General features: G+C 39.7%; 1 protein-coding gene across 1 annotated transcript in view; it reads left to right on the forward strand.

Annotated features, from left to right (window-relative positions):
* Positions 1 to 16,336, forward strand: part of ITPR2 (inositol 1,4,5-trisphosphate receptor type 2) — a 252,357-nt gene that overhangs the window by 67,620 nt on the left and 168,401 nt on the right. Inside the window, exons 11-19 of the mRNA XM_034062808.1 lie at positions 5,592 to 5,743; positions 7,050 to 7,149; positions 7,298 to 7,458; positions 9,648 to 9,789; positions 10,256 to 10,414; positions 11,363 to 11,535; positions 14,046 to 14,165; positions 14,269 to 14,454; positions 15,048 to 15,299. Coding sequence (XP_033918699.1) covers positions 5,592 to 5,743; positions 7,050 to 7,149; positions 7,298 to 7,458; positions 9,648 to 9,789; positions 10,256 to 10,414; positions 11,363 to 11,535; positions 14,046 to 14,165; positions 14,269 to 14,454; positions 15,048 to 15,299 — 1,445 coding nt within the window. The remainder of the gene's footprint in view (positions 1 to 5,591; positions 5,744 to 7,049; positions 7,150 to 7,297; positions 7,459 to 9,647; positions 9,790 to 10,255; positions 10,415 to 11,362; positions 11,536 to 14,045; positions 14,166 to 14,268; positions 14,455 to 15,047; positions 15,300 to 16,336) is intronic.

A 16,336-nucleotide genomic window follows, 5' to 3' on the forward strand; every position in this document is an offset into this window, starting at 1 on the left:
GTTTGAACTGCAATTTGCTGCTCATTTATGGGCTGCCTTCTTAAGAATCCAGCCAAATTGTCTTGTGAAACATTGCTTTCATTTCTGGTAAAATTTGGCCTTACAATAATTTGATTAATATTCTTTATACATATTTTTCTCACATATAAACTCTAGAAGATTTTTTTTTAACAGGGAGACCTTTCTGTGATTTAAAGGCATTATCAAAAAAAGGCTTCTTCATCTCTTGAAGTCTAGGAGATTGTAGTGTGTCATACATCAAAACACAGTGCTCTGTGTTACAGCTCCCATCAAATTTGAGATTGGTGTATTTTATGCTGCAAAGTAGTCTGTTATTTCTAATCACAGAAATGTACAGCATCCAGAAGAATGCTATAAACACTGGGGAAATGTCAAGAACAGCTGGGAACCTGGCATTTGTTAGTGCCTTTGTATTAAAGGCTGTCTTTGGATAGGTACCTTAACATTTGTCTGCGTTTTCATGAGAGTGCACTAATCCTAGCCAGTTCCCAACTAGCTTTTATTGTTGATGTCTTTCTTAGGGTTGAGACTGGTATACATTTACTTTTCTTGTAAAGAAGTTGGACATCTTCTAGATGCAATTTGATGTATCTCCATTGACTTCTGTTTATCTATATTTGTGAATTCCAACCAACTCTTCAATACAGAGTTCTTCTTACTTCCAATCCAGGTGATTATATTTTTCCCCCTGATAAACATTGTAAAATAAGTTTCTAAAATTTATTTTACCTTCCAGCAGCTAAGTTTGTTTAGTTAAAATTTTATAGTGTGGAACTCAGGTGATGGAGTTTAAACAAGTAGAAGGGACTTGGGGAATATACTGGGTTTTTTTTAAAGGCTTGGTTAGGAATTAACCTGCCAATAAACCATCTGATAAACATTAAAAATAAGGGGGGGGGGCACAAAGAAAAAGAATCAGGTTTAAAATGGCAGTATCTCTGCTTAAATAAAGCCAGCAGTCAGGCCACCTGAGAGGCTGGGGGAGAAGAGGAGACACAGATGCCAGCACATTATTATTATTCTGCTGCTGCACACAGGTCTGAATCAGCTCTGAGAACGCATACATTGTTTCTTACAGAATGTCTCTGGCTCCTAACAACAGAATTGCAACGTGATGTCTCTGCTAAAAATGCGATGACTCACAAATGAGTCAACACTGAAGGTGTTACAGGAGGCTAACTGCTGTGCTGTCTGCCAGGGCTTCCTAACATGCAGGAGCAAAGGCTGGCCATTAATTTACTTGATTTTCTTTTCACATAGAATCTTTTAAAATCAGTCTAACCTATGGAGTTCTGCTCGCGTTACTGCTCTGTGAAAATGCGGGTTTTGTAAGAGCCTCCTAAACTGGGTTAAGATATTGAAATACCACATTGTACTGGATTTAACAGGCATTTTCAGAACTCTGGCTGCTGTTAAATTTAATTTCTGCTGAAATCTGTAGTGCAGCTTAATGTATTCATTCAGGAGCAGGGCATTATCCTTGTCTATCTCTGTGCCACAAGAGGTGTCTTCACCAATTGGAATTGTAGATTTGGTTTCTAAAAGAAAAGGTATTTCAGGTCTGTCATGTTTTTATATTGCTTTTTGCAGTTGAAATGAAGGCCCCTCCCAAGCACAGCTCTGTGTAAATCTCCTGGAATTTAGGTGTGATACCCAGTTGAGTTGAATATGGGGATTCGGGATAGGTCACAATTACTAGCAAATTACATTAAAAGCTGTGAGTAAGGGTTATCTGCTGGGCTACAAGTCTCATGAGAGTCAAGTCTGATTGTACCTGATTATTTTGTCTCTGATTACAGTATGGGGTTTGTCTCCAGTTACATTTGTCCTTCAAACTGCAAACACTGCATTATGTTTGTGTTGGGTTTTTTAAACTTCTAAAATCAGTATGACGCACTGCAAATCAGCGGTGGTAGCCCAAAGTTATGGGCTTTATTGTGAGCTTGGATCAGGATTTTCACTCCTCACCGAAGTGGTTGGTTACTGTCACTAAATAGGACTCCTTTTTTGAACTCTCAGCCTTTGCTTTCCTAGATGAGTACCACCTGGAAGAGTGCCCTGACTGCTGGTAGGAGTATGTTCAGTTCCCTCTCTTGGTAAAGTCCCATTCTGCATGTGGGTAGTGTGCTTTGCTTTACTGCTGCAGAATGAGGTTGGTCACTGGGGGGCCAACAGCCTTCTTGTTTGCTGGACACTTAGGTTTCTAGGCAGAGTGGGCTGATTCCACTCTGTATCACCTGGTATTTGGACCAGGTCATTTGGAAGGTGTAGGTCTAACTCCTGCGAGGCAGAAGGGGATCTGAATGTTCATTTCCTTCATCCTTGTGAGTGATTTAACCAGTGCATGGCAGAGGCGATTCCACCTTCCTCACTTTGGATATTTATCTGGTTTGACTTGCAACAGTGTCACTAGTTTGCCAGTAGTTTGGGACAATCAAAACCAATTTCTTTTTCTTACCAAATTTACTGTTTCCTAATGTTGTTTTACCCACAATTCTTGCACTTCTTCTCTACTCATAGCATGTCATTCACTTGTATTTCTTTTCCTTTTTGAAGAAGCCTTAGGAGTGCTTTCTTTGGCTGTCACTGACCACATTGCCAATATCTTTGAAACTGTTAATTTGTTTCCTTTTCATACTGCTTGAAGTTGAATTTTATTTTCTCTGCATTTGAGTCCCTTTACAGCTCTTTATCTCCCTTCTCTTCATTTAATCTGGTTTTGCTGGCTGCATCTGCTCATAGGCCAGTTTCTTCCCTGGGCAAATGTCATCTTGTTCTCATCTGGTTAGGAATACAGTGCTTCTCCTGAGCTGATCATATTGTCTAATTAACTTGAAATATTCTAATACTTTCCCTTCTTTCCACATCCTCATTATAGACTCATCTGCTGATTCAATAATGGCTAGGTTAAGTGCAGTTTCTTATGACTGCTTACCAAATTAATCACAAGAAACTTTCTATGTGCAAGTGTGTGTGCATTCTCCTTCTCTCTCTCACACAGGCATATGCACTCAGATATAGTTCAGACATAAGTATAATTCCATGTATGTTCTTATCTAATGACAATGTTGCTTTCTCTCATGTACTCCATGTATATAAGTTGTCTTCAAAGCTGTCAAGTTGATGGTCACTTCTTGTTGCATGGTTTTTTTTCCAAGGCTAGTGCTTAACGCCTGTAATCCAGGTTGGTTTGTGAGGTGTGTCTGAAATCCTAAAAGTACATTATGAGGAGAGTTCTGAGGTTTGTGCTGGAAGCACTGTACTGCTTTTGTGAAGGTCTGATTTTACACAGCTAATCTTTGCATTGCGGTTAGCAGCATTGCAGACACTGTCTTGTCCTCTGTTTAAGTGGTCTTTGTTTTTAGACTAAAACCCAGCTTTTGCTCCTGTGCCAGGTCTGGTTTGACAGCTAAGCCTGGTTGCCAGGATTTAGGCCTGGTGAACCAACTATGTTGCTCAACTGTATGGGTGCAGTAGTTGGTAGACTAGTGAGTGGGTGAAACTGCAGGGTGAACTCCACAAAGCTAATGGTTAGCATGAGCTACTAAGGCACTGGAGACCTGACTTGACTTCTGTCATAGAAACGTGTGCATAATGGCTTGTTGGGGGTGGTCAGACATTATGTCATGAGTGAGTATGACAGAGCAGAATATGGTTTTATATTAATGGTTTTATGTTTTGGTCTGTATTTTTCACAAAGCCTCAAGGGAAAATGTGCACAATGGTGAAGTGTCCTGCCTTTTTGTATACCAGTCTTTACAGTCTGGAAATTACAGCAGAGTGGGTAGTTTATGGGAAACCCTAACTAGATTTGAATGTAAGTTATGGGAAATACCAGCAAGTCTGAGTGCTGTAAGAAACTCTCCTGTGCTACTCACTCCTTTACAGACCTGTTGAATTTTAAACTGCTTTTCCAATTTAAATTTAGGAAATAGATTTTCATTTGATGTTAGACTGTGACTCATGCCTATTAAGCTGTTAAGAGGATTCTCTTATAGTTTGCCTGCCCAATTTGTGTCTCTTCCTGAATATGTAAAACAAAATACATAAAGAAATCGTTAAAAAATGCTATTTTCTTAATCCTCACATACAGGTTTAGCTTTTTGTGTGATTTTGTCTAGTTGTGGGATGTGGTAGGATGTGGGAACTGCCAGAGGAGTTTACTCTTGTGTGAAGCACAGGAGATGGTTGCCCTTTGTCTCAGCAAGCCTTCCTCTCAAAAACGAGTGACAGTTCTATAGACTAGATAAGCCTAAAAAAAACCTTCTGAGATTATTTCCTCCTGTTTTTTTTCCTATTGCTTCTATCCTTGATAGAAGTAATGGAATGGAAAGCTGGCATTTTTAAGGCTTGCAAATGAAAAAATGGATGTTATGGGAGGACTAAAAAAGTGCCTTGAAATTAGATGATAACTAGCTGGTTTTTACATAGTTTCACTCATCCTTGATTTGGTTGCTTAATCTCAATTGGCAATATGAATAATCAAAGCTTTGCCCTTGATTATCCCTTGAGGTCTGGTTTTAATCAAGGTACTAATGCAAACTGAGTACAGCCTAGCTTCTTTATGTTGCTTTGTACATCTCTTCCTAGTGGTGCATTATAAATCTTTATAATAGTATTTCAGGTTTCCAGTGTTTAATTTTTCTCTTTGGCTTTTTTCATTCCTCTTTTTCTCTCCCTCCGTGATATGTTTTGTGTACATGAAGGGCCCTGGGCTGCCAGTCTCTTAATTGCTTATTAGTCTTTTGTAATATGTGTAACTCAACACCCCCGAGGAGCAGCTTTTACTTATGCCAGTAATTCTGTTGGTTGCTGTGTGATTATGAGTAGAGACTCTGTCTTTACAGACTCCAAATGCTACCATCCCTAAGCACCTATCTTTGCTTGAAGGAGTAATTCAAAGGTATGTAGGTAACTGAAGATGAAGATGGCTGCTTAGTGGTGCTGGGTCACAAAATTCCATGGACTTTCAGCAGACAATGGGAGGAAGATCATCACCTTAGAAGTTTCCTAGCTGCTGCTTTGTGTTGTGCCCCATTCCAATAAGAAGCTGATCTTAGTGGAGTAGATACTCTGGCTTTTGCTGTTTAGAAAGTGTGATTCTGGCCATGTAAGGGATAAAAATGAGCCAACTTACATAAAACAACGGTGGATTTTGGCAAATTTCTTACTTTTTAAATCCCCTCCCCCCTTTTAAAAAATCAAATTTTCATTATTCTCTTCTTTTAACTTTGGCCCTTTCCGAATGAGCACTGTGTAGTTACATCTGTTGGGAGTGAACAGGGTTTTTGAAGTTGGAAGTGTCAAGTAGTAATGTATACTGTACTGCAGTCTCTCTGTAGCTTGTGACCTGCTGTTGTTATAATGACTGTCTGAGACCCCATGTGCCTGGGGCAAAGTGCATCCTTTGTGTTACACACTCCGAAGCCAGTCACGGTACATTCTTACTAGAATGCAAAAAAAGAAGAAAAAGAAGTACTATTCAGATGTATTGCTTGTCTGCAAGGCAAATGGTGAATTTATAATGGGCCCTCATGCAAGCAAATATAATCCTTGTGCCTAATCAGCAGAGAGATGGCGACCTTCCTGCTTCAAAGAAGAAACGCCAAGCAGGGGAGAAGATTATGTATACTTTGGTCTCTGTGCCACATGGAAATGACATCGCATCTCTCTTTGAACTGGATGCCACCACTCTTCAGAGAGCTGATTGCCTGGTTCCAAGGTAAAAAAGGGGGGTGTGGAGAAGGCAAATAGTGCTGCATTGACAGGGTTCCTTCCTAGTATTATGCAGGTGAGTAAAGCAGAAAAAATCAAACACAACCAAGCATTATCTTTCAGTTAAAATCTGAGGCATGCTCATGGATGAACAAGGGATGTATAAAACTTGGTACTGCTGGGTAAGAGAATTATAAGGATAAAACAAGTGACACCTAAAAAGAGGCTGTGAAAAGAAAAATTAGGGGCACAATATTGCACATACGAGGACAGTGCCTGAAAAACTACTGCTAGTAGATCTAACTGAATTGTTCCTAGCAAAATAACGTGTATGGTAAACTGGGCATCTCTTTCCCTGACAGGTCATGATGCCACTGAACACATTTGCTATTCAACTGAATTCAGCAAGTGGCTTCTGGTTCTTAATTGTCAATACTTGAAATTTCAACTGCGGTGTGTTGCTGAGATTGGCTAGATAAGTCGCTCCGTGTAGGTTGTCACTGAATGGGCATGCAGACACTTGGGGCTAGTTGTTATGAGGGTGGATTTTAAAACAGGGTACCCTCAAATACTGATGTATGCAGCTTTGAAGTGTATTTGCTATGCTAAATTTTGCCAGATAATTTGCTTACTTGAATACTCAAAGCCCATCAGCATGAAAGGGAGAGTGTGAATGAAGACCACAGTGAATATATTTAAAAAGTAGAATTCAATTGTAATTGATTTCTCAGCTCTGCTTTTTGATAATACAATGGATTATCATATGGAAAGAATTGAGAAGAATCTAATGTCTGCTCCTTGTTCACTTGATTTTCTGTTGAGAACTGGTACTGTAAATGCTTGCTCCCTTGAAGAGGGGTTTGCAGATCATAGTGGTGAAGCTGTGAAACCATGGTCAGTTTTACTTTCTGGCTTTTGTGCTGTGACAGCTTGAAGGGGCTCATTACTCTGCAGAAAAATGAAATAAGAAAAGAATTGGTTTTATTCATGAAATGCATTTCTATTCAAACGGGATTTTATAGCACCTTTATTTTTATTTTTTTTCTTTAAAGAGTATTTTACTCCTAGGCTTATATAAACACTTAAAACCAGCATTCTGCATATTGTAAGATGCTGTTTTGTTCTTGTTGCAGCTCTGTTCTGGGTGATAAAGGAGGAAACAAGTGAAAGGGGTGCTGCAGTATCTTTTGTATCTCCCTTATCCTTTTATTATGAGTGACTGGTGTGACTCCTGCCCTCAACTCTCATGTCATGGTCATGTGTTGTATTGCATCCCACCTTGCCCACTTGTTGTTTGCTTTGTTCTTCTTTAGGAACTCCTATGTCCGACTGAGGCATTTGTGCACTAACACTTGGGTCACTAGTACCAGCATTCCAATAGATACTGATGAAGAGAGGCCTGTGATGTTAAAGGTAAGCACATATGTCTTGGGGTTGAAATCCGAAACTCATTCCTGAACTTCCCTTCTGATGATCTCACTTCTAACGTATAAAATATGCATAATAATTAGGATAAAGGTAAGAGAATTGTTTGCTCACATTAAACCAAAAACTATTCCAGATTGGGACATGCCAAACAAAAGAGGACAAAGAAGCTTTTGCCATTGTGTCGGTTCCTCTCTCTGAGGTCAGAGACTTGGACTTTGCCAATGATGCAAACAAGGTTCTAGCATCAACTGTTAAAAAGCTGGAGAATGGAACAATAACCCAGAATGAAAGGAGGTTAGTGAATTTTATTATTTTCCCTCCTAAATTGATATTTGGTTATTCATGACATCACAGTAATGGATAATTTGGTAGTATCTGTGAAACTGGGAGAGGACATTTCAGTGCTATGAGTGCTGGTCTGGGGTTAGATTCCATCTCTGTCAGAGCATCCTTGCTGCACCTCAGACTGGTCCGTGTATCTCATCTGTAAAATGAAGGTAAACAGCACTTCCCCAGTTCACCAGCCACATAAAGTGGCCCCAACTCCCTGGGCAAATGCAGAGGTGTTTGTCTTAGTTTCCCTTCATAACACACTTCTGAGCTGTAATATAGGGGTCCACTGCATTTGATTCTCATGTTCAAGAAAACCAAATACAGGGCAGGACTCTTCATTTGTGACGAGTTCACTGTGCTGCACATTCATGCTGCAAGAAAAGTAGAGGAAAGTCTCAGGGTGATAGAGAAGCTGCCCCAATTAGTCCCTTTCTTTTCTTACTTGTTTTTTCCCTGTTCTCTTTTGCTATTTTACATCATCTTGGTGTTTACCTTTGTATTCATCTGTGTTTCAGCTATGGTGCTATTAGAATGTCTGTTCTTCACACCTGCCCCTGAATTAAGGGATTTTGTTGCACATTGTAGCCATATATATCCCATTGTAGGTGATTTAGTTTCCTACTTGTTTTCAGCTGTCTGTGGTTAAACTGAATGTTAGACAGCATCTCTGGCAGTGTTAATTTGTAACTTCTATTCCACCATGCATCATACACAGCGTTTTGCTGAAAATGTTAGGTTTTGGTGATAAAACTGAATTTTTGCTGTCAGTTGTCAGGAGCACTTAGACCAAATGGTTTAATATCAGGTGGAGGATTTATAGTAACAGGCAAATCTGTAATGGCTTGAGTGTTGGTACTCAGCCTTGAAAAGCTGATGGGCCATGTCACGATTGAGTTGAACCAGAGAGGGATATGACATAATCAAGGTGTAACATTTGTCTCTTAACGTTGCACTGCTGTGTCACTGCAACCCAGGATTATCAAGTCTTGATGTTGAGAGGTTGGTTTAATACATTCATAAAACATTTCCCAGTGGTTTCAGGATAGTGCCATTATTTGTTTGTTCCTGTGATTTCCTTTGGGAAAAACCAAACAACTCTTTTATCAGACTTACCACCTTCCTGCTTAGGAAAGTAGGGATCCCAATAGTTTATTCCTGGTTGCTCCATCCTCCATCTACCTTTACGACTTCTCTAGGTGGGAACCTTGCTGTTCTCTGCCAGTGGGCTGAGATTTTTAAAGCTAAAGCTCACTCAGAGGGTTTAGCTGAATAACCCAGACCTCTTGTGGGTAATGGAAGCTTTGTGTTTGGCTCCCAGAGATGACTTTGAAAATCTACTGGGCATCCTCCAGCTGCTTTCATAGCATGCCTACAGGTTTAGTCATTATAGACTAGATGCTGTCCTAATTCAGATGATGCTTCCCCAGGGTAGGAGCCATGCTGGGTTTTGATTGTAAAATATTGCTAGCTCTTTTAATGGAGTTTCATTGAAATCTGTGGTCATCTGTACTTCTTTCTGTGCATGCCTGGCAAGGTACATTAGTAACAAGGAGTCAAGGTCCACTTTCTTTTTGCATTTGCATTTTTATTCTTTCCTTTTGGTTTTTCTGAAGGTAGGATGGAAGGAATTACTACTGCTGCTGTCACTTCTGCCAGATCTTTTGTGTAGCAAAGAGTGAAACAAATATAGTGATTTTTCAAGAGTTTCTTAGGTCGTTAGGAACATGTTCTAGTGACAGTGTTTTTATTCCTCTAGGAAGTCCATCCTCATTTTTCATGGACCCATGTCTGTGATAAAGCATAAAAACCCTTGGTAGGCTATGAAACTCTTTCTACTGTTCCTGGGCCTTGAGGCCAGCTTGTATAGATTCTGGTTTTCTGAATAGTCTTCATCAATCCAGCATCCTGTATTTTTCTCCCTTTTCCCCTCTGGTGGTTATCCAATGACTTGGTAAACATCCCTGTGATAGATTTAAGTTTCTGCTGAGCAAAGGTCTGGAATCCTTAAGTACACGCCAAACTTAACTTTGCAGTGATTGAAGTTCCATTGTGCTAGATAAAGCTTGTACTAAACAGTGATTTTCTTTCTTAATGAATCCCAGCAAGTGTTGAATGATTGTCTGTAATAATGATTTGTCTATTCATTCTAGGTTTGTAACCAAGTTACTGGAAGATCTCATTTTCTTTGTTGCTGATGTGCCTAACAACGGGCAGGAGGTTTTGGATGTGGTCGTTAGCAAGCCAAACAGAGAACGACAAAAATTAATGAGGGAGCAAAATATCTTGGCTCAGGTAATTTCTGCTATATTAATAACTTGCTTTAAAAACCAAATTGTAGGACAGAGTGATTTGAGAAAATGTTCTTTTTAGGTAACCTTGCTTATACTTTGTTGGATTTGTGACTGGTTGGATTGGATAGATGCGACATTACTTAGTCAAGGCTCACCTCTTGGTCTGTGGATCAGATGGAAGCACAGGGGGACACAATATATTTGATGGCAATTTCATATGATTCCAGTAACATTTAAACTTTATTTGATAGCAAATTCTTTACGAAATTTACAAGAAACTTGCACCATGGTCCCTATCCTGCAAGAGTTCACCATATGGGAAAAATTCTAATGCCCTTATGGATCCCTGCCCTTTTCTGTAAGAGGGTCAACTTGCATGTAAATGTAAAATTAATATTCTCTTTTAGTAGCCTACTGAAATTAAATAGGGTTTGATTTTCATTCTCAGTGATTTTGATTTTGAACAGATATTCGGCATCCTCAAAGCTCCTTTTAAGGACAAAGGTGAAGGATCGATGCTGAGACTCGAAGACCTAGGTGACCAGAGATATGCCCCATACAAGTACATGTTAAGATTATGTTACAGAGTTCTCAGACATTCCCAGCAGGACTATAGGAAGAACCAGGTCAGTGGTACTAAAGATAATGAATTTTCCTCCTGATTCCTACAATTATATATCATGGGTTTGACATCACTTTCTACACTTACAAGTGGTAATGGTGAAAGGACTGGATTTTGTGGAGGTTAGTAGTAAGAAATTGCTGTAATATACTGCCTCGTGTTGAGGAGCAGTGGTTTTGTTTTGTAGGCATTTGTATATGAATCGAATGATCAGCAATAAATATCATAGGTTCACCTTGTACTTTCACAAGCTCAGACCAAGACTGGGATCCATTCTTTCATTTATGGGCTTTCTATTATTAAAATTATGCTCTTGGACTCTGGATTATAAAGTGGGAAGTCTGTAAAACTGTCTGTTTCTGTTGCTTAAATATTTGTAGAGGGATGGCAGTGAATCAAACCAGAGGTTTTTCTATCAGGTAGTCTGATTTCCCAATTCTGGAGACTCCCTGTGTGCAAGAACTATTTCAGAACATGGTATCGAGTGCTTTGCACACTGCAGCAAAGAAAAACTCCACTAACTTTATAGGGCTAAGGGGACTAGAGATGAAAGATGGAACTGCTATGTATGGCTTCTTTGTTTTCTTTCTAATGCTTTATAGAAATATTTCTGTCTTTGGAGGGAAAGAAAGGGAGAAAGACTCAGCAAAGAAAGGTTCTTAAATGTTATAAAACCTGTTTTTTTTCCTTTTAAAACATTGCTTGCCATTGCTTGAATTTTGTATATATTTTAATGGATTCATTTCTTTGGCTTATGAAAGAATAAGAGACTTAGTCATCACTGAATCTGTTTCCAGGGGACATATTTTTTGTGTTCATATGTTCTTCTATTCATGCCAGTTCAGAGAGGAAAGTTTTGAGGGTTATTGTTGCTAATTGAGCTGATGCCTCTGGTTCTAAAAGGAAAACATTGCTGCTTACCAGGTCATCATGGGGATTTTCATTCTTTCAGGAATATATTGCTAAGAACTTCTGCGTCATGCAGTCCCAGATTGGCTATGACATTCTGGCAGAAGACACCATCACAGCTTTGTTGCACAACAACAGAAAGCTGCTAGAGAAACACATCACGGCTAAAGAAATAGAGACGTTTGTTAATTTGCTCAGGAGAAATCGAGAGCCAAGGTTTGAAGTGGTCCACTTAACATTCTTGTTCTGTATTGATAGGCTTTTCTGTTTGCAGTAGCTGTGAATCTGCCTACTATTCATTGTTTGTTGTCTCTTTTTCCCAGCTTAATTTGTTTTCACCTGGCAGACAAAAAACCTACATGTATATACATGTCATGCTAGAAAATATGGGAGCTAAATGCAGTTCTTGGGATTTGACTGTATCTGCATTTCAGAATTGGAGCTTACTGAAAACAGGGCTTATACTTTACAGGGCATTTTTGAAAACTTGGGGTTAGCTCAGATTGGGGTAAAGAGAACCAAATGGATATTTAACTTCCTTATAACTCTGCAGGTCCTCTAAGGAACTGCCACTTGTGTTGGTTCCCCTGATAACAGTCTTAGTGCAATTACACAGATGTGTTTTTTTCTAACCTTTTATTAATACCAGTTTTCTTGCAGGTTGCAATTCCAGGCCAGACCTGAAAGGGGCCTAGGTCAGTGAAGATCCCAGTGAACATGTGTCCTAGACCAGATCTTGTTCCCAATGAAAAATTCTGGCCCTAACTTTCACTCATTTAGGAATCTTTTTTATTAGCTTTAGGTCAGAATATAAAGGAAATGTATGTATTTTCTTATTGGATTTTCAGTTGTAAAATTACTAAAGTAAACAAATCTAAGAAATTAATGTATTGAAGGCCAAATAATGTCCCCTATAAGTGTGAATACTGTTTTTCTGTTAGCGATTAGGGATATTTGTCAAGATCCTGGTGTTAAACTGCATCAAATATTCTCTATATGTCTGCAGCCGTTTTGCCTCTCCCATGCTAAGCTGTGTTGGATTTGATCCGTACTAAGAGGAAACTATATGAGAATCAGCTCCTTCTCAGTGCTGACGGAATCTAGTGTTTACTGACAATCTCTGTCACTTTCTTTCTGTGGCAGAGAATGTCACAGTATTTGTTACACAACTACACTGTGCAGCTGCTGTGTATTCACTCCTTTAAGGCTGAAGTCCAAGAGCAATAAATGCTTGAAAAATGCACCTTGCCAAAAGGGTGCAGTCTGAACAGTACAGGCTTGATCTTATGATGCTTATTTTTGGGGAGAGTCTTGTAGATTTTGCAGCACTTGCTTGCATGAGTAACCATTGCTCTAAAATGCATGAGCTCCAAAATGTAGAACCTTCCTGCATTTTAACTCCATCTAGGTAACTCCCCCCACATTCTATGTAATTATGTGCCATTTACTTAATGTTATGTTTGTGATGCAATGTTGCTGTGCACTGTTAATTACCTGTTGTCATAAAGCTTCATTTCAGTGATGGATAAAATTGTTCCTAAGTGTACCTTAAAAATGCTGTTGGTGCTCATCCCTTGCAGTTCCCAGACTTCAGAGGGGACTATAGTCTGTGCTAATGCAGAAATGATTTTCTGATTCTCTCTGGTAGGATGATCACTTATAGAGGTTCAAACTATTGGATCTTTGAATGGCTGATAGTAGATAGTCATTTTTTTTACCTGGATTTCTAAGGAAGTGTAGTATATGATCTCTGTGTGCCTGCTCATATCTGCTCCCCCACCAGCTCTTGAACCCCTTGCCCAGTTTTACCTTCCTTTGCTAGAGGAGTGGAAGGCTCAGAGATACTCAGTGCCTACAAATGTCATGAAAAGAAGCTACATAGGGGGAACAGGTCTTTTTTGTATTCCAGAGAGGCAAAGGCTGTAATATGGACTACTGTTAATAGACACAGAGGAATCCATGAAAGTGGGGCAGAAGCAGATACCTAATGAATGTCCCAACTGCGAGGAAAGCCTCAGCCTGAACCCTGTTAAATATTAGAGGACCTAAATTTGAGAGACAAATTTGTAGGAGACTGATTTCCATGAAGAGATTTGTTATTTCTGCTTTACTTGGAATGGCCTCTTTGAATACAGAGGACCTGTCTTCAGGTCTTCACTCATTGTTGGCTGTATCACTTCAGGGAGTTTAAAAGGTATAATTAAACTGTGGAGGTATGAACTCCTCCAATGCAATGAAGTTCGTGAGAAGGCACATGGCTATCTATATCCAGGACAAGTCACATTCCCTTGTGTTAGGGAGGTAAATGTTACCTGATGGGGAAGGTGAGTGAGAATGTGTACTTTTGCTTCTTATTCTCTACAAGGAAGACAGCCTTCAGTAGAGGGCTCTTTCCAGCCAAATTTAAGACAGCCTCAGGCTGCTGTTAAGTTCTGGCACAAGTCTTTGGCTTTTGATTTGCTGACAATTGTCAAACTTGGGATATTTTTTTCTCTCCCTGACTGATCATTCAGAACAATTCAGGCTGGCTCTTAAAGCTATTATTCATCTTTATCTGTTGTGAGCTACAAGAGTATGAATCAGCAAGGATCGTGTGTTGATGAATTTTGCAATATGTGCTCCCATGAGCATATTAGTGATGGATGTTAGAGATTTCCTCTGCAATGTTTCTGTGTCATATTTTAAGTCTTGTCTTCTGTTGCATCTGTGGTTTTTTTTGAGTGCAGATTCTTGGATTATCTATCAGACCTGTGTGTATCTAACACCACAGCAATACCAGTAACTCAGGAACTCATCTGCAAGTTTATGCTGAGCCCAGGGAATGCGGACATTCTCATTCAGACCAAGTGAGCATCCATAATCAGAACATACGTTTTTGTTACTTGTTCTGTTGTTACGAATTTGTAGCAGTTTGGTAGTGGCTTCATTGTGAATGGTTTGTATTTACAGACTGGTTTCAACACAAATGGACAACCCCTTGGAATGCCCAGTCATCTCAGATGACATTGATGAAGAGGAAGTATGGCTTTATTGGATTGACAGCAACAAGGAGCCTCATGGCAAAGCTATCAGGCATCTGGCTCAGGAGGCGAAGGAGGGCACAAAAGCTGATTTAGAAGTTCTTACCTACTACAGGTGAAAACCTTCTTATTCAAATGGAAGAAAATGTAAACTTGATGCTGTTCTTATCCAGTTAATTTCCCACTATCAAAAAAGGAAGTTGAGTCATGCCAGAAAGCAGGATTAAAACTTTGTTTCAAGATTTTCCTGTAGGAATCACAATCTCTGCTGTCTATTCCAGACAGATCTTGAGTTTTCTTTGCTCACGACAGCAATCTGTGTGTCTGTCATTTCACTTCTCTTTTATTTATTGGGCTGTATTGTTGTCCTGGAAGCAAGGCATGCTCTGAGGAAGGAGTGTCCTGTGAATTAGGGGGGAAATGGGATCATGGAGCAGGTTGAAAACAAATAGTCCAGATGTTTCAGCCTTCCTTTGAACAATGCTTCCTTTCAGTTTCAAAGGGAGCCCAGTCTTCATGGGGGCTGGAGCCTAACATTATCATTTTTAATGGCAAGTTGATCCCTTGCTTAGCAAAGTGACCCTTGTTACTTTTTTAGGACTTATATCAGAAAGGCTGATACCAGGCTTTTAAAGTGAGAATCTGTTGTATGTTGTTCCATTTTCAACTGATATCTTTGAATACCGTATGTTACTACCTTTTATTAAGGTACCAACTGAACCTCTTTGCAAGAATGTGTCTGGACCGCCAATATCTCGCCATCAACCAGATTTCTGCACAGCTGTCGGTTGACTTGATCCTACGATGTATGTCTGATGAAAGCCTCCCGTACGACCTCCGGGCTTCATTTTGTCGGCTAATGCTGCACATGCATGTGGACAGGGATCCGCAGGAATCTGTGGTACCTGTCAGATATGCCAGATTGTGGACTGAAATTCCTACTAAGATCACGATTCATGAGTGAGTTGAAAATGTTTCAAGCTGAAGTACGAAAGCATTTTGTGGGGTTTAGTCACAGAAAAAAATGGTTGTAGATATCTAATGTTGATGTGTACGTATGTGAAAAGGTATTCAGTTGCAGAGCACAGAGCTATTAATTATTGTTACTGTTGGAGACTTCCATGAGTAGCTTTACATGGCAACATTTCATTTCATTTTGCACTGTGTTCTTATGGGGAACAAGCTAGGGAAAAATGGAATGGCCATTCCTCAGACCAACAGAACTTGAAGTAATCCAGTTGTGCCTAACATTACAGGTTTGTTAGGCTAGAACTTGGTTTTATACTTCAAGCTCAATTGAAAGCCACAGTTGGAAAGCCAGAATTTAGAGTTAGGTATCATTATTGCCGCAGAACCAGTTCACAGAGGCTTTGGCCTCCACCCAGCAAAGAAGTACTTAAGCATGTGTTGAAGTATGGGAGAAGGTTTCCCACTGACTTAGTGGAAACCCTCTCTGGCTTAATTAATTTGGTGGAGCAGCACCACTGGGCTGGACACCCCGACAGGGAATTTCTGGCAGAAGAGACAAACAGGAAGAAGTATAGTGCTGCAGCAGACAGAACTGCTTCTGTTAATGAGATGAAGGACTGTTGACATACATGAAAGATCAGTCCTAGTTGGTGGTGCAAAGGAGGAAGCTGACTGTCCCACACTGCTTTCCTGATCTGCTGTCTTGTGGAAATAGCAAACTCTGTATGATGGGTAGGGAGGACAGCTGAGACTTATGACTTATTGAATTGCCACAGCAAGATTTAAGAGTGCTATCTGCCAGAACTGTAATATTTTCTTGTCTCAGTTATTCCTGTTCACTGCAACCCTTCCTGGCACTGCTGGAGGGAAGGCTTGTGTATCTTTGTGTCTATGAAGAACCAATTGACATCTATCCCTTCTACTTACAGAGAACTAGAGAACTGACAGTAATTTCATAGCATCATGATGGGTTTATTTTTTTCTTTATGACAGCTGATCCTGATATTAGAGGTGTTTAATTTCCTTCC

This window comes from Melopsittacus undulatus, chromosome 5 (genome assembly GCF_012275295.1).
Source record: "Melopsittacus undulatus isolate bMelUnd1 chromosome 5, bMelUnd1.mat.Z, whole genome shotgun sequence".
Classification (NCBI taxonomy): Eukaryota; Metazoa; Chordata; class Aves; order Psittaciformes; family Psittaculidae; genus Melopsittacus; species Melopsittacus undulatus.